The sequence below is a fragment of the Balaenoptera borealis genome (assembly GCF_965194805.1).
Source record: "Balaenoptera borealis genome assembly, chromosome: 4".
In the NCBI taxonomy this organism is placed as follows: Eukaryota; Metazoa; Chordata; class Mammalia; order Artiodactyla; family Balaenopteridae; genus Balaenoptera; species Balaenoptera borealis.
In genome coordinates this window covers 119,931,180-119,957,424 of record NC_138861.1, presented here as the reverse complement: position 1 = coordinate 119,957,424, position 26,245 = coordinate 119,931,180, and the positions used below count along the sequence as shown (strand labels likewise).

General features: G+C 36.3%; 1 protein-coding gene and 1 long non-coding RNA gene across 3 annotated transcripts in view; one reads left to right on the top strand and one right to left on the bottom strand.

Moving 5' to 3' along the window:
- Window positions 1-26,245, top strand: part of COL25A1 (collagen type XXV alpha 1 chain) — a gene marked incomplete at its 5' end in the record, with an annotated part of 478,255 nt that overhangs the window by 245,966 nt on the left and 206,044 nt on the right. For both annotated transcript variants that reach the window (XM_082389178.1, XM_082389177.1), the window contains 2 exons: window positions 5,160-5,204; window positions 7,586-7,593. In XM_082389178.1, the coding sequence (XP_082245304.1) occupies window positions 5,160-5,204; window positions 7,586-7,593 (53 nt within the window). The remainder of the gene's footprint in view (window positions 1-5,159; window positions 5,205-7,585; window positions 7,594-26,245) is intronic.
- Window positions 1-26,245, bottom strand: part of LOC309627326 — a 195,468-nt gene that overhangs the window by 46,193 nt on the left and 123,030 nt on the right. The gene's annotated exons all lie outside the window — the stretch shown is intronic.

Genomic DNA, 26,245 nt, shown 5'->3' with positions numbered 1-26,245 from the left:
CTATAATTTATTCTTTATTTCATAAATTCTCTGTAAGTTTTCACTTCCTCTGTTGCTGATATCTTCTGCTTTTTCTCTTCACATTCATATTCTTGAATGAGTTTCTTTTGCAGAGTCATGTCTTTCTGCTGAGAAAATTCACTGAGAATTTCTACTGCAAGGATCTGGCCAAGTTCAGTGAATAAGAGTCACGTTCCACCTTCTATATTTGTTCTTACAGCTCATGCCTGACTGACACTTCATCACTCAGTTTGGAATAGAAATGAACACTATCTTTTTCTTTTTCTTTTTTTTAAATAGACCTTTATTGGAGTATAATTGCTTCACAATACTGTGTTAGTTTCTGTTGTACAGCAAAGTGAATCAGCCGTATGCATACATATGTCCCCATATCCCCTCCCTCCCATCCTCCCTGTCCCACCCCTCTAGGTCATCACAAAGCACTGAGTTGCTCTCCCTGTGCTATGCTGCTGCTTCCCACTAGCTAACTATTTTACATTCGGTAGTGTATATATGTCGATGCTACTCTCACTTCCCCCCAGCTTCCCCCTCCCACCCTGTGTCCTCAAGTCCATTCTCTATGTCTACATCTTTATTCCTACCCTGCAACTAGGTTCATCAGTACCATTTTTTTTTTTTTTTTAGATTCCATATATATGCGTTAGTATACGGTATTTGTTTTTATCTTTCTGACTTACTTCACTCTGTATGACAGACTCTAGGTCCATCCACCTCACTTCAGGTAACTCAATTTCCTTTCTTTTTATGGCTGAGTAATATTCCATTGTATATATGGGATTATCTTTTTCAACTACTGTTAGCTATTGTTGACATCGGTTTTGTCTGGGAAATATCTGTCATTTGTTTTCTTTTTCACTCTGGTGATCTGCCAGCTGCCCATTGTCAAATTCATCCCATGTATATCATTTTTAAATTACTTTTGCCTTTAAATTCAGGAGCAATATCAAATTATCTCATCTGCACAGTAGACTTTTTCAAAACTTCTATTTATTATCTTTGTAAGCAAGATCTTTAATCTATGTGTTACTGTGAGTTTTGTGTAATTTATTAATTCACAAACTCAGTATAATGCTCACTCCAGTCTTCTGTTTCTTATAGCAATTACAACATGCTTTTCTCAAATCAAGTATTTTCTTTGTAAATCCAATAGGGTTTGGATTCCCATCTTCTCATAACTTAGTTTAGCTTAATTTTTTCTCTCAAATATTATGAAATTCTTTGGAAAACCTTGTCATATTCAATAGATATCTGTCTTACCAAGTATCTTTTCAGTTTCCTTAGATTTTATTTTTTCTCAACTCTCAATATAATGAGCAAATTTCCCACAGCATTTGGTTCATTTCTTTAAATTGAATATTTAAGGCAGACATGTTCCTTTTTTTTTTGGCGTGGCTTACGGGATCTTAGTTCCCCAACCAGGATCAAACCCAGGCCAGCGGCAGTGGAAGGGCTGAGTCCTAACCACTGGACCACCAGGGAATCCCCTTAACTTTGTTTCTTGGTTTCTTCAAAAATATCATTGCTTCTCTGATCATTTTTTATAATCTGATATCTTTTAACTATTTTTAAAAGTTTATTTTAAATTATTTTTAAACATTTATGTAATCTGTTGTTTTTACTTGATAAATTCTACTATTTAAAAGGAATATTCTTCAGGAGGAAAGTGACAAACTAATTCCAATAAACAAACATAATTATAGGCTTCTAAGACTTTTCATAAAAATCAGGTCTGGGCCCTCTGGCACCTTTGTTGTGGATGAGACAGCAGTCAGTTAGGTATCTTCCATTGTAATCTTCCTTCTGGTAGTTCTTAACATTTTCTCTTTATCCTTGAATATTTCTAAGTTTCTCCTTCTTTGTGTTTAAGTGTGATTTATTTTTACTTGCCACTTGGAGTATAAGTTCAGTCTTAGGTATCCTAAGTTCAATTCTGGAATATTCTCAACTATTATCTCTTAAACAAAGTCTTCCCTATCATTTATTTTGAGTTCTTTTATAAGTAAAAATTTTCTTCTTAACATAGATGGATAGATAGATACATAGATACATAGACAGACAGATGATAGATAGATAGATAGATAGATAGATAGATGGATAGGTAGTAGATAGAGTCTTATTCTGTTTGGGCTGCTATAACGAAATACCACAGGCTGGGTGACTTATAAACAACAAAAATTTATTTCACAGTTCAGGAGGCTGGGACATCTAAGATCAAGGTTTCGGCATGGTCACCTTCAGGTAAGGGCCCTCTTCCTGGTTCATAGCTGGTGTCTTTTCACTGTGTCCTAACATAGTGGAAGGGACTAGGGGTCTCTGTGGGGTCTTTGTTATAAGCCCCATTCTTGAGGGCTCCAGCTTCATGATTTAAGCAACTCCCAAAGACCCCACTCCCAAAATTATCATCTTTGGGAGTTAGAATTTCAACCTGTGAATTTATGGGACATGTACGTTCAGATTACAGTGGATAGTCAGATACATAGATAGATATTGGATCTGTCTCTCTGGGCTGCATTCTACATCTTCCATGTCTGTTCCTTCTTCAACAATATCCAGGTTAGCATTTAATTGATTTATCTTTTTTTTTTTTTAATTTCAATGACATTTTCAAGATTTCTAAAGGGTTCTCTTTCATATCCACTTGTTCTTTTTTTTCCTTGTTTACATTCAAAATCCCTTGCTCTTTAATGAGTATTACTTCTTCATTGATCTCTTAAAGCATAATTAACATACTAATCTTCGTCTGATGGTTTCTTAAAATTAATTAATTTTACCTAGGAAGAATTCATGATCTTATTATTTAGCGCTACCTTTCTTAGCATTAGATTTCTTTATATGTTTTGGAACTTTGACTTCTATACTCATTGTGAGTAGGAGGTTTTTAGTGTGTGTGTGTGTGTGTGTGTGTGTGTGTGTGTGTGTGTGTGTGTAGTTTCCTCTCTGTGTGTGTCTGCCTTTCTTTCCTCTATACTCACCTTTTCTTACCTATTCATTTTATGTCCTTCTTTACCTGACATCCCAGCTTTCTAGACCAGAGTTGTCTTAAAATGACATTTCAGGACTCCTGTTGCAGATTTATGTTTGGAATATCACAGAATCAGGCATCAAACCAGCAGATGCTTACTTCGTTTTCTGATTGAGAGGTTATATCTATATTCCCCAGCCTTTAAGCCAGAGATCTAGATTTTTTTTAAAGCTTCTCTTTAGCATTTATAAGCCCCCAGCTTTAAGAAGTGAGTCTGAATCTGATGAAAGAACTTTTGAGTATTTATTCTTCAGGGATAGAACCCATAGCCACCATTTCTACTTCTAGAACCAGAGCCAGGCAAGCTCATGGTTTATCCCTGCTCTCCATTTTCCAGTTCTGGTTCATTTCTGGCCTGTGGACATGCCCATGTCTTTTTTGAATGCAAATACTTTTAAATGTTTTTCTCTATTTATAATTGACCATGTGTTGAGAGTAGAAGGAACAAATCAGAGCGCAAACTCATTGTGCCACCTTCACAACATACTACTAACGAATTTTTCATGTGTGTTATTTTAGTCTTTTCAACTTCTTTGCTTCTTCAGAGCAGATATACATCTTATACATGACCTGTAGTCCCTACTGTGAAGACCACAGACATCATAAGTATCTAGTAGTTGCTAAACACTTCTTAAAGTAATTTTGTAATATAAAAAAATCTGATTCCTAATCCAAAGGGCATTGTATATTATACATCAGAATTTGTCAATATATATCTGTGTATGTGTGTGTTTGAGCATGTGTATAAATGTATATTTTTCATACCTATTAGGATTCCACTGGGTTTATTTACCTATTTATATGATTTTCCTTCTGCTCTCAGTCTACCCAAGGATAACTTGAGTGTGATGAAAATCTCTCTTTATTTCAGAACACAGAAAGAAACCTGAAATTTCGAATGACAATTTTGGACTCTGCTACAGAGCCGCTTCTCCTAATATTTTCAATTGATTTTATTGCTTGATTGTTTTTAACCTCTTACAAAACACACATGGCCAGACTTACTCTGTGTAAGGGCTTGCAGGGAAACTAACCTGGCCCACTGATGTTTTTATTTCTCGTGATAGTGTTTCCATGTGGAAGTTGGTAGCTCAGGATCACATTAAGAGTCAACTGGGTGCCAAGGCCTGTGCCTTGAACTTTCTAGAGTTTAGAAGTCATCAGTCCAACTTTGCCACTCATTCTTCAAAACCAGGCAGTTCTGTATTTTCCTTGGCCTCTTTCTCCCAGCAAATATTTTAAGACCTCAATTCTCACTGTGGGCTAATTATTCTCTTCTATTTGCTGGGATCATAATTCAGCAGGAGCTATTCCTAACCAAGGAAATGAGGGCAGAAATTATATAGTTGAGAATAATGACTTGAAAACCATGAACGTCTAGAGACTTGTGCAAGTCTGACACATACTGGCGTGATGGTCTTCATAGGGAACTCACTGAAAAAAAAGGTTATTTCTTCACTTTTAAAATGAGATCACCGTAAAGACTAAACATTTATTGAATGACAGTAATGAGCTAGCCCCTTAGAAAAATGAGACCAATACTTACTACCTAAACACTTTCCAGTTAAAAGTGTTGTGATTTTAACTCAGCTGGTTCTTAGAGAAATTCCAATAGATGAAAATTCACATTTAATAAAATAGAAATATTTGTAAAGATTATTTACATTATTGATATATATGTTTAATTAACTGCCAACTAAATATTTTCAAGAGATGCATGAGGAACCTGACTGAAGAGAAACTGTAATCATTTGTACTTAGTACTTTTAATTATTAATATGCTGAAACCTTCAGAAAAGAAATTTTCCTAAGAAACATGAAATCTCAACACCACCAGTTTGCTTAGTGAACACTTTCTTATTGATGATACCCAGGCAGGATGAACAAAAATTCTGAATCCTTAGTGTTTCTAAGTAACACTAGTTGGTTAGAGATCTAGGACAGCTTTTATAATTAAATGAAACTTAACAGTTATGCTGAAATGCCAGAGACAGAGTTGGCCTTTACAAATCTCTGGTCCTTTTCATGTTAGTTAAAAACAGTGACAAGATATATAGAAATCATTTACTAGCCATTTTGGAACCAAAAATTCCAAAAATTGTTCTTTTTATTTCAGGCCCTCCGGGGAAACGAGGTAAAAGGGGCCGAAGAGGAGAATCTGGTAAGTCTCTCTTTCAGCTGTTCTGTGTCATTCATGTTCTGGCTAGGTTCCCACATCTGTTCCTCCTAACTAGTGATTATATTGTTCTGTTGGATGTTGTGTGCATGTGCGCATGCGTGTGTGTGTGTGTGTGAGATGTTTATATCTTCTCTGCTACACATAGAATTTTTTTTTATCTTCTTATTTCCATCAAACAGTAGGAAGGAGAAGTTTGCAAAATATTATTCATTACGGTTTACTAACCCATGGCACCCAATTTTGGCTTATTTACTGTGTCAAGTTAAATCTGCCCTTTCAGTGTACAGCAGAGGGTTTCTTAGCCACATGCAGTATGACAACATCACCCATCTTTCCATCTACATAGGTGGTCAGTCAATGCACACTCTTTGCAGAAACATCTGCCTTGGGACACTGGGGCACATGTCCTGGAAAGCTGATTATTATTTTATCCAACTGGTAAAATTTTGTCATTCTTTTGACTCTCATTTCAAAATTTGAGATTTTTTATTCCTCTTGTATAACCATAGAATTTTAGTGATGACAGGAACCTTAGTAATCAATACAGAGTTTTCATTTTATAGTTGAGGAAATGGAGATGCAGAGCAGTCAGGTGATTCAGCCAAGGCCATGCAATTTTTTTTTTTAAAGGAATTCCTTTTTTTAAATTAATTAATTAATTAATTAATTAATTAATTAATTTATTTATTTATGGCTGTGTTGGGTCTTCGTTTCTGTGCGAGGGCTTTCTCTAATTGCAGCAAGCGGGGCCCACTCTTCATCGCGGTGCGCGGGCCTCTCACCATCGCGGCCTCTCTTGTTGCGGAGCACAGGCTCCAGACGCGCAGGCTCAGCAATTGTGGCTCACGGGCCCAGTTGCTCCGCGGCATGTGGGCTCTTCCCAGACCAGGGCTCGAACCCGTGTTCCCTGAATTGGCAGGTAGACTCTCAACCACTGCGCCACCAGGGAAGCCCGACCATGCAATTTTTTATGAGCAGAACTAGAAGCACAACCAATTGTCCTGACACGCATTTTAGTGATTTTTGTTTTGTTTTGCTTTGTTTTTTGCTTTCAGGCCAAATCCCTATATGCAAAGTCAAATAAAAACTATTTTTTTCTGAAACCAAGGTATTCAAATGAGTGTGTTCACTTACGGTTTTACTAGTTTTATAAAGTCTCAGACTCCAAAAATGTAAATGTAAATGTGAAGTCTTAACAGGACATCAATTCTTCCTTGCAAGATAAGAGGAAGGTAATTTAAGGTTTGATTTTAGTGTACTAAGAAATGCTATTTTCCAGCATTTTCTACAAGTATTTATTAATATTAAAAACAATCTACTAAGGGTTAAAAAATAGAAATACTAACTATCAAAAAGAGCAGACAGCAGATTGATTTTTTTTGTCTCATTTCCTCTCGTTTTTGGAAATATGATGTCAAAGTAAAAAGGTTTTTATGAAAACATAGCTGCTAAGTTTTAATTCCTTGAAGGGAATTATCAAAAGTTATTTTTAAACCTCATTCACTCTAAGTAACTGGAAAATTGTATAGGTATCCCTTTCATTGAGTGCAAAGTTTTATAATAGAGGATGCTTTATAAATTTGTTTTTGAGGAAAAAGAAATGATAAAACATTGGTGGACCCAAATAATCACTGAATTGATCTTTGTGTCAAAAGAAAGAAAGAGGATTAAGAAAAAAAAGTGAAAATTTTGTACTTATGCAGTTTTACAGAAAATATAAAAATCAATTCCCAACTTCTTGGCTACTGAGAACTGGCGCTTTAATTGAACATATGGTGTGCGAAATATTGAAATTTTCTTAGACTTTGCCTGTGTTTTGATGAGAATACATAGTTTTAAAGAAACTTATATAAACATCAGGACTTAGTCTTTTATATATTGACAATACTACTGAATGATAAACATTCTTAGAACAAATAGCAGGTACCTTTCTGATTTAGCCATTTTACCAAACTCAAGAAATTTATATATCAATTGTCTACAACTGGTCTATCATAAATGACTAACGCTCTTCCTAATTCATATTTTATCTAAATTTTTAGGTGTATAAATTAGACAGTCTTTTCTTAAAATATATGAACTTCTCAGTAATTCATAAACAGTCCTCAGGGACTATTCTTTGAAATTTTACAAAAAATTTTGTGTGCACATAGATGTAAATGCATTTTTCTGATATGGTCTCATAATAGGTTCATGATCTAAAAAATGACTGAGAGGCACTAAATTCTTAAGTGATTTCTATGTCTCTTGTATTGTGCTGATGATTATGATGATGTTCTAATCTTTTATTAAATCTTACTATTTGTATATTCACTAATTTGTCTCTCCTTTTTCTTATTCTCTCTACTCTCCCCCAACCATAGGTCCTCCTGTAAGTATATTTGCTGCATTCTGGCTCCTCTACGTTAATCAAATCACGTATGTTAAAACTGTTAAAACATCAAAATATACTCTATATTTCAATTAGAAAAATATTGCTGACCTTTTTAAGAGTATTTAACTGTGGGACATTATTTTTTGAGTATACTGTTTTGTGATCATGTGATATGTAGGAGTGCAATATGTGTCAATTAAAAAATAACTTTTATTTCTAATACGATCACAAACCAATTACTGTCTTGGGAATGTTGGAATACTTATGAAGCTCCTGATATTAAATGCTTTTCCTGAAATTCTGAGGTTTCTTTGCGAGCAAACCCTCAAGCTCTTTCACACTTCTTTTTTCATTCGTTTAAGCTTGTATCTGAAATATTTGCATTTGCCAGTTCACGAAATGTAGATGGCAACATGATCATGGAAGTGATACCCCCGGTGGACTTGGTTCAGCGCTCTCTCCATAAGCAACACTCCCTTTGAAGTCCCTTGGAGTTTTGCCTGCATAAAGAGCTTGAGTTGGAGCCCTTGGAGAGTTGCACTTTCTTTTTTCTTTCCTTGTGTAGGTCATGGCTGCAGCATTCCAGCCTGCTTTGTACTCACAGGAACAGATTATCTTGTCAGCTTTGAGCTAGATGTGTTTTTGAGTAATATCCTGGATATCTGTCATCTGACCCTGGTGCCGTACTGTGCTCTGTACGTTTACGGTAGCAATGATCATTGGCCTGGAGATATTTTCTCATTCCGAATAGCCGGTTTGCTCCAGGGTTCACAGACTCTGCATTGGCAACTTCTCTAACAGACCAGCATGGTCCAGGGAGAGGGGCTTAGCATATACTCGTTTACTTTATTCACAGGAAGCATTGGCTTCCAAATATCTTTTGCAGTCTTCCTGCCACGTTCAAGGACGGAACATAAATCATGTTAGAAATGACTTTGCTTCTGTAACTGACTTTCAGCTTTTGCTTAATGCTAGGCAGATGGCATGCCCCAGGTCTAGGAGCCTTATTCTTTGGCTTCATATTTAAGACTCTGTCTTTAAAACTAGAAACAAACCACTACTACCCAAAGGAAACTCTGGAGATTACATCCAAAATAGAGCGTTCAAGGCTTCTTTTTGTGGAGGTAAGTATTAGGCAGGCCAAGAGGCAGTTAAATCTCATTTCTGCCTTGTGATGAGATTGAGGATTCTAGTATTTCCTGTTTGGTCCTTCACAAGTTTAGACACCCATATGGCTCTTGCTTTCAGGGGGCCATCTATTAGTGCAGGTTCTCCACCTACAACATTTCAATTGTTTTTTCCTTTTCTTATTATATATTAAAAAAGAGGGGCTTCCCTGGTGGTGCAGTGGTTGAGAGTCTGCCTGCCAATGCAGGGGACACGGGTTCGAGCCCTGGTCTGGGAAGATCCCACATGCCGCGGAGCAACTAGGCCCGTGAGCCACAATTACTGAGCCTGCGCGTCTGGAGCTTGTGCTCCGCAACAAGAGAGGCCGAGATACCGAGAGGCCTGCGCACCGCGATGAAGAGTGGCCCCCACTTGCCACAACTAGAGAAAGCCCTCGCGCAGAAACGAAGACCCAACACAGCCAAAAATAAATAAATTAATTAATTAAAAAAAAAAAAAGAGGACTAATATGTTTTAAGCCCCTGTGTATGGCAGGCAATATTCTAGGCACTTTACATACATTTATTTTGTCTCTGATGTTACCATCCCCATTCCCATTAATGTCTCTAAACATTACCATTGTCAACAAGGAAACTGAGGCTCATAGAGGTTAATTATCAATGGCTGTACAGCTAAAGAGGGTTTGCAAAGTTGGAATTCAGTTAGATATGTCTGATTGTAAATGGTTTCTGCTTACCACGTTATCCTTCTTCCTTGAAATTGTAAGTATATTATAATATGGCTCATTGTTACACAGGTTTGGCTAGCCATGGGTCAAATTGTATTTCTTTTTTTTATTGAAATATAGTTGATTTACAATATTATATTAGTTTCAGGGGTACAACATAGTGATTCAATATCAAATTATATTTCTTGATATAAATAATTACATATAATAAAAACATGACCAAAAAATGTAAAATGGCTAATCTATACAATAAGCATTAATACTATGGCATCTCAGATGCATTTTAAAGAAGTTATAATGTGTTTAGCAAATTGCATCAGATCCAAGAAATAAGGTATATGTAATTATGAGGTTTTCTTTCGTGTTCTTTTGTGTGTTATCTTTGTTTTGTTTTTAAATTTTTATTGGAGTATAGTTGATTTACAACTATAGTAAATAGTATAGTATAGTTATGTTAGTTTCTGCTGTACAGCGAAGTGAATCAGTTATACATATACATATATCCACACTTTTTTTATACTGACTAAAAGATAACTCGAGTTAAGTTGCTCACATTTGATAAGACAAAAAACCATTGATTGTGAAAAAGAGAAAAAAAAATATATTCATTGTGCTACCTTTTCTAATACAATGGAGTCTCACCGTAAGTACTTGGGACCCCGTATCATGGGAGCCCTTAGGGGTGAAATACCTTGTAATGAAATCCTCTTAAGCCTCCAATTTCTAAACCCCCATATATGATTTTCAAGGTATTGTATTTGTTTTTCATCAAATTTTCCTTTAGAGTAGGTGGCTTGATAAAATATTTCCATTTTATTTCTTTTTTTTATTATTATACAGCAGGTTCTTATTAGTTATCCATTTTATACATATTACTGTATATATGTCAATCCCAATCTCCCAATTCATCACACCACCACCCCTACCCCTCCATTGTCCCCCCTTGGTACATCTGTGTCTCTATTTCTGCCCTGCAAACTGGTTCATCTGTACCATTTTTCTAGGTTCCACATGTATGCGTTCATATACGATATATGTTTTTCTCTTTCTGACTTACTTCACTCTGTATAACAGTCTCTAGATCCATCCACGTCTCTACAAATGACCCAATTTCGTTCCTTTTTATGGCTGAGTAATACTCCCTTGTATATATGTACCACATCTTCTTTATCCATTCGTCTGTCGATGGGCATTTAGGTTGCTTCATGACCTGGCTATTGTAAATAGTGCTGCAGTGAACATTGGGGTGCCTGTGTCTTTTTGAATTATGGTTTTCTCTGGGTATATGCCCAGTAGTGGGATTGCTGGGTCATATGGTAATTCTATTTTTAGTTTTTAACGGAACCTCCATACTGTTCTCCATAGTGGCTGTATCAATTTACATTCCCACCAACAGCTCAAGAGGGTTCCCTTTTCTCCACACCCTCTCCAGCATTTGTTGTTTGTAGATTTTCTGATGATGCCCATTCTAACTGGTGTGAGGTGATACCTCATTGTAGTTTGATTTGCATTTCTCTAATAATTAGTGATGCTGAGCAGCTTTTCATGTGCTTCTTGGCCATCTGTATGTCTTCTTTGGAGAAATGTCTATTTAGGTCTTCTGCCTATTTTTGGATTGGGTTGTTTGTTTTTTAATATTGAGCTACATGAGCTGTTTATATATTTTGGAGATTAATCCTTTGTCTGTTGATTTGTTTGCAAATATTTTCTCCCATTCTGAGGGTTGTCTTTTCATCTTGTTTATGGTTTCCTTTGCTGTGCAGAAGCTTTTAAGTTTCATTAGGTCCCATTTGTTTATTTTTGTTTTTATTTCCATTACTCTAGGAGGTGGATCAAAAAAGATCTTGTTGTGATTTATGTCAAAGAGTGTTCCTCCTATGTTTTCCTCTGAGAGTTTTATAGTGCCCGGTCTTACATTTAGGTCTCTAATCCATTTTGAGTTTATTTTTGTGTATGGTGTTAGGGACTGTTCTAACTTCATTATTTTACATGTAGCTGTCCAGTTTTCCCAGCACCACTTATTGCATAGACTGTCTTATCTCCATTGTATATCCTTGCCTCTTTTGTCATAGATTAGTTGACAATAGGTGCATGGGTTTAATCTCTGGGATTTCTATCCTGTTCCATTGATCTATATTTCTGTTTTTGTGCCAGTACCATATTGTCTTGATTACTGTAGATTTGTAGTATAGTCTGAAGTCAGGGAGTCTGATTCCTCCAGCTCCGTTTTTTTCCCTCGAGACTGCTTTGGCTATTCGGGGTCTTTTGTGTCTTCATACAAATTTTAAGATTTTTTGCTCTAGTTCTGTAAAAAATGTGATTGGTAATTTGATAGGGATTGCATTGGATCTGTAGATGGCTTTTAGCAATATAGTCATTTTCACAATATTGATTCTTCCAATGCAAGAACATGGTATATCTCTCCATCTGTTTGTATCATCTTTAATTTCTTTCACCAGTGTCTTATAGTTTTCTGCATACAGGTCTTTTGTCTCCCTAGGTAGGTTTATTCCTAGGTATTTTATTCTTTTTGCTGCAGTGATAAATGGGAGTGTTTCCTTAATTTCTCTTTCGGCTTTTTCATCATTAGTGTATAGGAATGCAAGAGATTTCTGTGCATTAATTTTGTATCCTGCTACATTAGCAAATTCATTGATTAGCTCTAGTAGTTTTCTGGTGGCATCTTTAGGATTCTCTATGTGTAGTATCATGTCATCTGCAAACAGTGACAGTTTTACTTTTTCTTTTCCGATTTGAATTCCTTTATTTCTTTTTCTTCTCTCATTGCTGTGGCTAGGACTTCCAAAGCTATGTTGAATAATAGTGGCGAGAGTGGACATCCTTGTCTTGTTCCTGACCTTAGAGGAAATGCTTTCAGTTTTTCACCATTGAGAATGATGTTTGCTATGGGTTTGTTGTATATGGCCTTTATTATGTTCACGTAGGTTCCCTCTATGCCCACTTTCTGGAGAGTTTTATCATAAATGGGTGCTGAATTTTGTCAAAAGCTTTTTCTGCATCTATTGAGATGATCATATGGTTTTTCTTCTTCAATTTGATAATATGGTGTATCATATTGATTGATTTGCTTATATTGAAGAATCCTTGCATCCCTGGGATAAATCCCACTTGATCATGGTGTATGATCCTTTTAATGTGTTGTTGGATTCTGTTTGCTAGTGTTTTGTTGAGGATATTTGCTTCTATATTCATTAGTGATATTGGTCTGTAATTGTCTTTTTTTGTAGTATCTTTGTCTGGTTTTGGTATCAAGGTGATTGTTGCCTTGTAGAATGAGTTTGGGAGTGTTCCTTCCTCTCCAATTTTTTGGGATAGCTTGAGAAAGATAGGTGTTAGCTCTTCCTAACTGTTTGATAGAATTCACCTGTGAAGCCATCTGGTCCTGGACTTTTTCTTTGTTGGAAGATTTTTAATCACAGTTTCAATTTCATTACTTATGATTGGTCTGTTCATATTTTCTGTTTCATCCTGGTTCTGTCTTGGAAGGTTATACCTTTTAAGAATTTGTCCATTTCTTCCAGGTTGTCCATTTTATTGGCATAGAGTTGCTTGTAGTAGTCTCTTAGGATGCTTTGTACTTCTGCATTGTCTGTTGTAACATCTCCTTTCTCATTTCTAATTTTATTGATTTGAGTCCTCTCCCTCTTTCTTGATGAGTCTGGCTAATGGTTTATCAATTTTGTTTATCTTCTCAAAGAACCAGCTTTTAGTTTTATTGATCTTTGCTATTGTTTTCTTTGTTTCTATTTCATTTATTTCTGCTCTGATCTTTATGATTTCTTCCCTTCTACTAACTTTGGGTTTTGCTTGTTCTTCTTTCTCTAGTTCCTTTAGATGTAAGGTTAGATTGTTTATTTGAGATTTTTCATGTTTCTTGAGGTAGGGTTTTATTGCTATAAACTTCTCTCTTAAAACTGCTTTTGCTAAATCCCATAGGTTTTGGATTGTCATGTTTTCGTGGTAATTTGTCTCTAGGTATTTTTTGATTTCCTCTTTGATTTCTTCAGTGACCTCTTGGTTATTTAGTAACGTATTGTTTAGCCTCCATGTGTTTGTAGTATTTACGTTTTTATCCCTGTAATTGATTTCTAATCTCATAGCGTTGTGGTCAGAAAAGATGCTTGATATGATTTCAATTTTCTTAAATTTACTGAGGCTTGATTTGTGACTCAAGATGTGATACATCCTGGAGAATGTTCCATGTACACTTGAGAAGAAAGTGTAATCTGCTGTTTTTGGATGGAATGTCCTATAAATATAAATTAAATCTATCTGGTCTATTGTGTCACTTAAAGCTTGTGTTTCCTTATTAATTTTCTGTTTGGATGATCTGTCCATTGGTGTAAGTGAGGTGTTAAAGTCCCCCACTATTATTGTGTTACTGTCAATTTCCTCTTTTATAGCTGTTAGCAGTTGCCTTATGTATTGAGGTGCTCCTATGTTGGGTGCATATATATTTATAATTGTTATATCTTCTTTTTGGATTGATCCCTTGATCATTATGTAGTGTCCTTCCTTGTCTCTTGTAACCTTCTTTATTTTAAAGTCTATTTTATCTGATATGAGTATAGCTACTCTAGCTTTCTTTTGATTTCCATTTGCATGGAATATCTTTTTCCATCCCCTCACTTTCAGTCTGTATGTGTCCCTGGGTCTGAAGTGTGTCTCTTGTAGACAGCATATAGATGGGTCTTGTTTTTGTATCCATTCAACGAGCCTGTGTCTTTTGGTTGGAGCATTTAATCCATTCACGTTTAAGGTAATTATCGATATTTTTGTTCCTATTACCATTTTCTTAATTGTTATGGGTTTGTTTTTGTAGGTCCTTTTCTTCTCTTGTGTTTCCCACTTAGAGAGGTTCCTTTAGCATTTGTTGTAAAGGTGGTTTGGTGGTGCTGAATTGTCTTAGCTTTTGCTTGTCTGTAAAGCTTTTGATTTCTCTGTCGAATCTGAATGAGATCCTTGCCGGGTAGAGTAATCTTGGTTGTAGGTTCTTCCCTTTCATCACTTTAAATATCTGATGCCACTCCCTTCTGGCTTGTAGAGTTTCTACTGAGAAATCAGCTGTTAACCTTATGGGAGTTCCCTTGTATGTTATTTGTTGTTTTTCCCTTGTTGTCTTCAATAATTTTTCTTTGTCTTTAATTTTTGTCAGTTTGATTACTGTGTGTCTCAGCATATTTCTCCTTTGGTTTATCCTGCCTGGGACTCTCTGTGCTTCCTGGACTTGGGTGGCTATTTTCTTTCCCATGTTAGGGAAGTTTTCGACTATAATCTCTTCAGATATTTTCTTGGGTCCTTTTTCTCTGTCTTCTCCTTCTGGGACCCCTATAAGGCAAATGTTGTTGCATTTAATGTTGTCCCAGAGGTCTCTTAGGCTGTCTTCATTTGTCTTCATTCTTTTTTCTTTATTCTGTTCCGTGGCAGTGAATTCCACCATTCTGTCTTCCAGATCACTTATCCATTCTTCTGCCTCAGTTATTCTGCTATTGATTCCTTCCATTGTATTTTTCATTTCAGTTATTGTATTGTTCATCTCTCTTCTTTTGTTCTTTAATTCTTCTAGGTGTTTGTTCTTTAATTCTTCTAGGTCTTTGTTAAACATTTCTTGCAACTTCTCTATCTTTTCCTACATTCTTTTTCTGAGGTCCTGGATCACCCTCACTATCATTATTCTGAGTTCTTTTTCTGGAAGGTTTCCTATCTCCACTTCATTTAGTTGTTTTTCTGGGGTTTTATCCTGTTCCTCCACCTGGTACATAGCCCTCTGCCTTTTCCTCTTGTCTATCTTTCTGTGAATGTGGTTTTTGTTCCACAGGCTGCAGCATTGTAGTTGTTCTTGCTTCTGCTCTCTGTCCTCTGGTGGATGAGGCTACCTCTATCTTTCTTGCATCTGAACAAAATGGATGAACAGTGGCTTTATTATGATTAAATGGATTGATCAGTATTATATTTACTTAGATATAGTATCCAATTATTGACAATTGTAACTTTCAGTTACCATACTCCTCCTATTTTTAGCATCATTTATTTTTTTTCATATTTTTCCTTCCACTTCTTTTCCATAAACTGAAATCAGAATGTTTCTATAAATTTATTTTTAGAACAATTTATTTCCCAAATTCTGTGCTCAACAAAAAATATTTATCTCAACAAATAAGAAATTGGATAAAATATCAAGACTTATGTGGCAAGTTTAATGGTAATTGCCCATGCCTCCATGCCGTAAATTTAATGTAAATCACAAAGGTAGTCTGAGAAGTTAAATAGCCTTGCTTTTGATGAGCAATCCATGGCATAGAATCTGTATGAAGCAAATCCCTCCAACTTCCTTATAGCCATGAGCCTCTGTGGTCCTGTGGTTTCATAAGTACAGGAAGATTGTGATGTGTAACCTTGTGTCCTGATGTGTATTTTCTTTTTTGTTTTTAACATCTTTATTAGAGTATAATTGCTTTACAATGGTGTGTTAGTTTCTGCTGTATAACAAAGTGAATCAGCTATACATATACATATATCCCCATATCTCCTCCCTCTTGTGTCTCCTCCCCACCTTCCCTATCCCACCCCTCTAGGTGGTCACAAAGCACCGAGCTGATCTCCTTGTGCTATGTGGCTGCTTCCCACTAGCTATCTATTTTACATTTGGTAGTGTATATATGTCCATGCCACTCTCTCACTTCATCCCAGCTTACCCTTCCCCCTCCCTGTGTCCTCAAGTCCATTCTCTACATCTGCATCTTCATTCCTGTCCTGCCCCTAGGTTCTTCAGAACCTTTTTTTTTTTTTTTAGATTATATATATATATGTTTTACTATATGGTATCTGTTTTTCTCTTTCTGACTTACTTCACTGTGTATGACAGACTCTAGCTCCATCCACCTCACTACAAATAACTCACTTTCATTCCTTTTTATGGCTGAATAATATTCCATTGTGTATACGTGCCACATCTTTATCCATTCATCTGTCGATGGACACTTAGGTTGCTTCCATGTCCTGGCTATTGTAAATAGTGTTGCAATGAGCATTGTGGTACATGACTCTTTTTGAATTATGGTTTTCTCAGGGTATATGCCCAGTAATGGGATTGCTGGGTCATATGGTAGCTCTATTTTTAGTTTTTTAAGGAACCTCCATACTGTTGTTCTCCATAGTGGCTGTATCTATTTACATTCCCACCAACAGTGCAAGAGGGTTCCCTTTTCTCCACAACCTCTCCAGCATTTACTGTAGATTTTTTGATGATGGCCATTCTGACTGGTGTGAGGTGACACCTCACTGTAGTTTTGATTTGCATTTCTCTAATGATTAGTGATGTTGAGCATCCTTTCATGTGTTTGTTGGCAATCTGAATACCTTCTTTGGAGAAATGTTTATTTAGGTCTTCTGCCCATTTTGGGATTGGTTTGTTTGTTTTTTTGATACTGAGCTGCATGAGTTGCTTGTAAATAATGGAGATTAATCATTTGTCAGTTGCTACATTTGAAAATATTTTCTCCCATTCTGCAGGTTGACTTCTTGCCTTGTTTATGTTTTCCTTTTCTGTGCAAAAGCTTTTAAGTTTCATTAGGTCCCATTTGTTTATTTTTGTTTTTATTTCCATTTCTCTAGGAGGTGGGTAAAAACGGATCTTGCTGTGATTTATGTCATAGAGTGTTCTGCCTGTGCTTTCCTCTAAGGGTTTTATAGTGTCTGGCCTTACATTTAGGTCTTTAATCCATTTTGAGTTTATTTTTGTGTATGTTGTTAGGGAGTGTTCTAATTTCATTCTTTTACGTGTAGCTGTCCAGTTTTCCCAGCACCACTTATTGAAGAGGCTGTCTTTTCTCCATTGTATATTCTTGCCTCCTTTATCAAAAATAAGATGACCATATGTGCCTGGGTTTATGTGTGGGCTTTCTATCTTGTTCCATTGATCTATATTTCTGTTTTTGTGCCAGTACCATACTGTCTTGATTAGTGTAGCTTTGAGTTAGAGTCTGAAGTCTGGGAACCTGATTCCTCCAGCTCCATATTTCTTTCTCCAGATTGCTTTGGCTATTCGGGGTCTTTTGTGTTTCCATACAAATTGTGAAATTTTTTGTTCTAGTTCTGTGAAAAATGCCATTGGTAGTTTGATAGGGATTGCAATGAATCTGTAGATTGCTTTGGGTAGTAGAGTCATTTTCACAATGTTGATTCTTCCAATCCAAGAACATGGTATATCTCTCCATCCCTTTGTATCATCTTTAATTTCTTTCATCAGTGTCTTATAGTTTTCTGCATACAGGTCTTTTGTCTCCTTAGGTAGGTTTATTCCTAAGTATTTTATTGTTTTTGTTGCAATGGTAAATGGGAGTGTTTTCTTAATTTCTCTTTCAGATTTTTCATCCTTAGTGTATAGGAATGCAAGAGATTTCTGTGCATTAATTTTGTATCCTGCTACTTTACCAAATTCATTGATTAGCTTTAGTAGTTTTCTGGTAGCATCTTTAGGATTCTCTATGTATAGTATCATGTCATCTGCAAACAGTGACAGCTTTACTTGTTCTTTTCCAATTTGGATTCCTTTATTACTTTTTCTTCTCTGATTACTGTGGCTAAAACTTCCAAAACAACGTTGAGTAATAGTGGTGAGAGTGGGCAACCTTGTCTTGTTCCTGATCTTAGTGGAAATGGCTTCAGTTTTTCACCATTGAGGGTGATGTTGGCTGTGGGTTTGTTATATATGGCCTTTATTATGTTGAGATAAGTTCCCTCTATGCCTACTCTCTGGAGGGTTTTTTTTTGTGTGTGTGTGTGTTTTCTGGAGGGTTTTTATCATAAATCGGTGTTGAATTTTGTCGAAAGCTTTTTCTACATCTATTGTGAAGATCATATAATTTTTATTCTTCAGTTTGTTAATATGGTGTATCACATTGATTGATTTGCATATATTAAAGAATCCTTGCATTCTTGGGATAAACCGCAGTTGATCATGGTGTATAATCCTTTTAATGTGCTGTTGGATTCTGTTTGCTAGTATTTTGTTGAGGAGTTTTTCATCTGTGTTCATCAATGATATTGGCTTGTAGTTTTTTTCTTTGTGACATCTTTGTTTGGTTTTGGTATCAGGGTGATGGTGGCCTCCTAGAATGAGTTTGGGAGTGTTCCTCCCTCTGCTATAGTTTGGAAGAGTTTGAGAAGTATAAGTGTTAGCTCTTCTCTAAATGTTTGATAGAATTCTCCTGTGAAGCCATCTGGTCCTGGGCTTTTGTTTGTTGGTAGATTTTTAATTACAGTCTCAATTTCAGTGATTGTGATTGGTCTGTTTATATTTTCTATTTATTCCTGGTTCAGTTTCAGAAGGTTGTGCTTTTCTAAGAGTTTGTCCATTTCTTCCAAGTTGTCCATTTTATTGGTATATAGTTGCTTGTAGTAATCTCTCATGATCCTTTGTATTTCTGCAGCATCAGTTGTTACTTCTCCTTTTTCATTTCTAATTCTATTGATTTGAGTCCTCTCCCTTTTTTTCTTGATGAGTCTGGCTAATGGCTTATCAATTTTGTTTATATTCTAGAAGAACCAGCTTTTAGCTTTATTGATCTTTGCTATCATTTCCTTCATTTCTTTTGCATTTATTTCTGATCTGTTGTTTATGATTTCTTTCCTTCTGGTAACTTTGGGGTTTTTTTGTTCTTCTTTCTCTAATTGCTTCACGTGTAATGTTAGGTTGTTTATTTGAGATGTTTCTTGTTTCTTGAGGTAGGCTTGTATTGCTATAAACTTCCATCTTTGAACTGCTTTTGCTGCTTCCCATAAGCTTTGGGTCATCGTGTTTTCATTGTCGTTTGTTTCTAGGTATTTTTTAACTTCCTCTTTGATTTCTTCAGTGATTTCTTGGTTATTAAGTAGTGTATTGTTTACCCTATATGTGTTTGTATTTTTTACGGATTTTTTCCCGTAATTGATACTTAGTCTCATAGCATTGTGGTCGGAAAAGATACTTGATTCAATTTCAATTTTCTTAAATTTACCAACGCTTGATTTGTGACCCAAGATATGATCTATCCTGGAGAATGTTCCATGAGCACTTGCTCAAGGGTTGATGTGTGTTTTCTTGCCATTCACTTTGACTTTGTTGTGAAATGTGCTCATTTGTGCAATAGACAGGATTAGGGCACTCATCACAACAAACAAACAAATGAAAGATTGGTTTTCCTGAAGGGACATTGGCAGATCTCTTTTGTCACTGAGAGTCATGTTTTTTCATTGCCCTTCTGCAGTAATACTCTCAAGTAACCTTAAAGGGGTGGGGGGGAGAAACACTTCATAATAAAATTTAATTTAGACACCTTACATTTATATTTTCATTTGATATATTTTGGAAAACTTGTCAGTATCACACTAGAATTATTTGTGGCTAGAGTGTTACTTTTGTCAGTTTCTGTATCTTGCATATTGAGATCATGTATAATTTAAAACTTGAAATACAACTTGAATTAGATCCCACATATCGATTTACTCTTTAGGAAGCTGTTCAGCTTATTACTCAGCCTTATCCATTTTGACAAAAAGGTATTGCTATCACAGGATTCTTTGCTATAAACAGCCACAATGTAGCAATTTTATGATAATGTATGTAATTTATTTTGATGTGAATATCAGGTGCTTTTTTCTATTTTCTTTCTCATAAAAGTGATATGTATTAAAACACTGCTATAAAGAACTCTGTGCAAGTGCTCTGAGCGCCTAGCTTGTATTTTACAAATGTATTTGCTTGAATGATTTGCCTGACCATTGTGTTACCTGATTCCAGCTGGCATGAAATTGTACCTTCTATTTTGGATATCTCAAAAACACATTCGTGTTTCAATACGAAGGAAATAGTATGATCAACATTTACAAAATAACTTCAGCGTTTTTAGTTGTAGCAAATCGTGCACTAGTTTTGACCTTTTTTTAGACTCATTGGGGGAATGCCCTCTCTTTGTCCTTTTGTCCCCAAAGGAGGTACCGTTCTACTATTCACAGGTAACAGAATCAAACAAGTCCCATAACCATATCCAGAACAGACTCAGGAGATCTGTTTTAACTGGCTTTTTTATTTGTATCAGTCTATCGAACCCTATAATTGTGCTTGACTGACAGAGATATGATGTTATTGTTGGTAGCACAGAACCCTCTGAGGTGTGAAATACAACACCGTGGTGCAGCCTGTTCTGTTCTGTCCACCTTCAACAATTGTCAGCTCGATTTGAAGCCCAGAATCTTGTTGACAGATGAATGAAGCAGACTTAGGCAAGTTAAGCTTACAATGCTATTTCTGCCAATGTGGTAGATGAATTAGGAAAAGAAATCTCTGTAGAACTTTTAGATGAGAAACTCTGATATCTTTACTTTATATGGAAAAAAAACAATATGACTTTTAAGCCAATAGTAAATCTTTTCCAGATACTTTCATAACTACAATTTATAATAACTACCTAATATGTGTCACTTTACATACCAACTGTCATTCTAGCCTTGTGAACTAGAGATATATTATACCCATTTACAGAGGAAGAAACCGAGGGTTAGGCAGATCAAGTAAATTAGCCCACCCAAGGATTCACATTTAGTAGGAGGCAGAATTGGAACTTGAACCCAGGTCTATCTCACTTCAAAATCCATTTTCCCCCCATATTTCTACAAGTTGTTTTTTGGGCAGGTAAGCTTTAAGTGTTACCAACTTCTTTGCAAGTATCTTCTTTGTTGTATCTTATCCTACCTATTATCTAAGGTTCATTTTAGGCTTTTCTTAGCTATCTGTGGATCTTACATCTTGTATGTGATCTTTCATATTGCTCTTTACTCAAAACACACTTATAAATCATCTAATTTTCATCTAACAGAAGTAAATTGTGTGGAGATACGAGCTTTGGCTCTTGAGTTGAGAAAACTGAACATAAAATTGTAATGGAGTTTTTCAGCAAATGTTCCTTTAATTGCTTTTGCTATATTCTTGCTTAATTATCAAAATATTTTGATTTCTGTTTGGGCTCAAAGAGGGTGCTTTTGAATGTGTGGTTACTGTTATTTTTTCTGTAATAATAAGATATCATTTTTAATGGAGGGAGAAAACCACTCATCTTGCAGGAAACGGTATCACTATAAAATACCAAGATGGCTTGATAAATTCAGATGTAGTCACCATAACAAACCAGATAAACAAACAAAACAAACCTGGAGAATTAATTTGTGTTTAATGGCTGTTTGGGAACAGCGTTATAATAGAATGACCATAGGTTGTCACAGATGAGTAGTTCATTTTGGAACCCTTCATACAGCTTTGTGTCCTGGAACAAAAGGTAGAAAAAGAGACATAACTATAATTCTTACATAGAATAGATTCCCCAGTGTCTTTTCATATCTTCTGTTTTGAGTGGTTCAGGCTGCCATGTTTGAACATTGCCGTGTTCAGTGGCAATTTGTTTCAGTGCTTCTTTTGATATTGTTTACGTAGATTTAGTGCCAGATTAAACAGAATTTTGGAATTCTTGAAGGAGCAGAGATAATGGAAAAATACCCCCAAAACTGAGATAAGTAAAGGTGTTAAAGTAAAAAAAGGAGGAGGAGAAGGAGGAGGAAAGAGACATACCAAAATATTGACAATGTATTTTTTGCAAGATTATTCTTTCCTGTGGTCTATTTCTAGATACCATCTGTTTTAGAATGACTATAGCTGTTTTAACAGACAAGCTCTGAGATGTTACTGGCTTACCACAGTAGACATTGATTTCTTATACATGATGAAGGGCAAGACTCTGGGGACTCTGCCATCTTCCATATGTGTGTTCTGAGGTTACCCTGGGCATAGGCATACAGCCACTGGATAAGATAAAGAAAGAAAGAGAATGGACAGTCAGGTGGGAGGATTTTTTTGGCCAGCACTAGAAGTACAAGAGTTTATGGTTTATATCACTGCTGACACATTTCTTTGGCAAGTGTCAAGTCACATTTTCACACATAACTGCAAGGGAGAGAGTGAAATGTAGCTGTGGGCTTAGAAGAAAAAGTAAACAAAATTGGTGAACAGCCAATATCGGCTACCCTGTTTGGATATAATTCCTTAAAGAATTGAGAGAACCAGAAATCTCCAATGAGATGTGTATAGGTATGCCACTTGGGGAGTAATGTGACCTTTGTCTTTGTAAAATTTTAGAAAAGAAAAATGTCATCAAACCTGTTATCACTAGAAACTTTGAACAGAAAAAGAAAAGGGAAAAGAATTTTTTTGAAAAAGAGCAACATAAAAGTTAGGGAGTGGTTTGTAAGAAGAATAAAGTATGAATACCAGGCTAGGAGCCTCAGGCCTCCCAGATTACTTCATAACTTCATTGATAATGAAGGCTTTTTGTCTTGAAGCACTTACAAAATCTTCGAGCACCAACAGACACTGCTATGGCTTTCTCTTTCTTCTTACTATTCCTCATGCCACTGAGTGATTTCAATACCTTGTATTGGATCCAGGGTGATCGTCTCAATTGGAACAGTTCTGGTTATCTTGTTTCATATTACCAATCGTCTCATGTGAAAGTTTAATTTTTAATAATGCTTCTGTGAAAAAAATGACATATTTTTAGGGTCACTTTCATAAGGTTTGAAGAGGGAGCAACTGACATTCTTATAGTGGGAAACATGATTAAAACAAAAAAGTGAGAGTTTAGGGATGAATCCTCTCTCTTCCAAAGAGCTAAAAGAGTGTTTCATTTTACACTAAAAAATAGAAAAGCAAAACAGGTAGCACAAGGCAGTCAGAATTATTAAAAATGAATCTCTCAGTTTTAAAGTCTTTGCTTTTGATTGCTGATTGGACACCTGCATATTTTTCCAACGTCCAGTCTGTGAACAAATGGAGTGTCATGGCCCTTCTTCCTGTTTGACTTTCTTGTGACCAAATACTTAGTTGTGTGGCTGAATTCCTAGGGCGGTCTGCTTATGCAGGCCTGTGATGCCTTATGGGACAAATTAGGGAAGTCATAATTATATGACTTCTGTGGATTTGTGAGGCAATAACTAGCCATGGTCAAGAAAGCCACACTAAAATAAAGTGCTATGAAAAAAGCAGTTTGGACACATTTTTGAATGTAAATATTTTGAGCAAAGTCAAATGAGTGACTTAAGGGTACATTATTGTTTCCTCATGAATGGCCAAGCATTTAGTAATCTTCGGCAGCATGTGATTGCAGAGAAGACCTCAATGTCCCCATTCTTCCAAACTAGTTATATAAAATGCTATGGTTTCCTCTTACGCAAAGAGTGGCTTCTGCTTAATTTCTGATCATTTGGACACCGTGATGTTGGCCTACATTTGGCCTAAATTAACTAAGTATGACTTGTTTGCTCTGAATTGAGTCCTGAACCATAATATAGAAAGAATTCCCTCCTTTAGTTATTAAATGAACTTTAGTTCTTGCTTTGGTGGAATTAAAAAGACATCAAGCCTTGGAATATAAAGTGTCCCGGGTTACCTAAATGTTCTTATGGGTTTTTTTTTAAGTCATTATGAATGATATTTTTAATGCACTTTTTATCTTCACAGTCCCCATGCTTTCTTAAGATTTACTAAGGGTTAAATAAAATAAAACTTTTTCTTGTTTCCTTACTTGCTAATATTTTCAGTCTCAAAAATACACATATACATCTCTAGCTTGTATTTCTGCAGAATGTCTTATTAACAAGTATTTCTATATGCTCAAAGAAATGAATAAAGGATGGAATCATGGGATATAGAGGCAGGAGGGACTTAAAGAGTTATTAATAATTAGTTCATACAGTTATCTAAAATATAGTGCCCACTCATGCAATGATTCATTCATCAAACTCATATGGAATGCCTAATATGTGCCATGCCCTCTGCTATACATGATGGGGATACAATAGCAGATAAACATAGCCCCTGTCTTCAAAGACCTTAGAGTCTACTAGGAGCAAAACAAAACAAGAACATAGCAATATTATGTGAGAAATATGCTCAGGGTATGTCGAGGTACAACGGAAGAACCATAGCGGGGTAAATCACCCAAATTTTGGTGGGGTGGGGATCAGGTTGCCTCTGGATCTAAGTCACAGTGTTGTCAATGTGAAAAGTCTAAGTTGTGCAGTGTTTTCATGGAGGCTAGCATGTTCAAAACCTTTGAGATACACGAAAGAATGGCATTCAGGAAAACTGCTTATTAAGGTTGAAATGTAAAGTTCAAGGAGGGGATGAGGAAGTAAATAGAAAGCAGGGATTGGGGTAGGATGAGGTGAAGGACCTTGCATGCCATGCTAAGTAATTATCCTAAAAGTATACAATCTGAAGGATTTAAGAAGTGGGGTAGCATGGTCAGGCAAACATTTTAGGAAGATGACTCTTGCTAAAGGACAGGAGGAAGACAAAGGGGAAGAGAGAGATGGTTAATATATTGTTGCAGTTATTTGGGTGAGAAATAAAATGACCTGGAGAGATATAGAGAATGGGATAGATTCAGGGTGTATTAATGAGGTAGAAATGGCAGAATGTGTGACTAGGTGTAAGGAGGAGGAGGAGGGAGAAGTGGGGGTGATTCTCAGGCCTTGCTCTGGGGAATAATAGTGCAGACCATGGGATAGAGACTAAAGAAGGAAGAGCAGATTTGGGGAGGAGATGATGCTGAACCCACATCCAGACTGAGGACAAGGACAAAATGGACTGTCCAGGGGCTGAGGTGAGCAGGAGTCAGGAGGTCCAGGGGGAGGTAGCCTGGGCTGCAGACCAAGCCAGAGAGGCAAGGGGCTTGCTCTTCCTAATCCCAGCCCCACTGCGCTCTCCCCTCCTCCTAGCTTTGAACCGGTTACATTTTACAGTGCTCTGCGGAAGGAGAGTAGAAATAGGAAAACTGAGGCATCTGTACAAAGCGTCTGAGTCACCACTTCCTTCTATTAATAAACAAATGAAATCCATATTTGTGTAGCTAACCCGCAGAAAAGGAGGGAGAATGTTTGGCAGGCACAGTAGAAATCCAATCTGGAAACTACAAATTTAAAAACAATTATTTTAAATTTTATATCACAAACTTCCTTTTGGAGGCTTCTGTTAGCTACATCTACGTTAGGATATTCTTCTGGGAGTAGAAATATAAGGGCTCCAGAGCTTTGCTGCCCAGAGCCATGGATTTTAGGGGACACATGAAAGCATACTTTCGTCCTGTACTGCAGACACCATCTTCTGTTCTGATACATCATTTCACTCAACAGGAGTAGACGCACATACTTTGTCTCTTGATTTGCAGTTTGGGGAACAATTTCAACTCGCTCCCTCCCAGGGCACATTATTAACAACCAACTGGCATACAGTTTCAGACTTTTTTGCAGGTGAGAATGAAAATCGAAAGAGTGAATTAAAGGGTTCTCTGCAGGCACCCTGGATAATTTATCGCCCTTTTGCTGTAATGGCTGGATGGATATATCTTTCGCCATATGTAGCCTTTCATTTAGACTTCTAATCAGTGGTAAAGAATAAGAACTGGTTTTTAAAAACCATCCCTTGGAGTGGAACTAATCAGCTTGTGGTTTCCCTTCAGATAGTCTCACCATTATCCAATATGCCCTCTATATCCTCACATAGGAAATGACCTAAACTTCCACTTCCAGTTGTGCAGATTATTTATCCTGTTGCCCCCCTCCATCTCCATCCAACCCTCTACTTTGCATGTTAAAGTTAAGCCTCTGATCATTGAATCTTCATGTCTGGAAAGTTGATCTGGCGTCGCCGTTACATACAAACTTACTTTGTACCTTATACGGCGT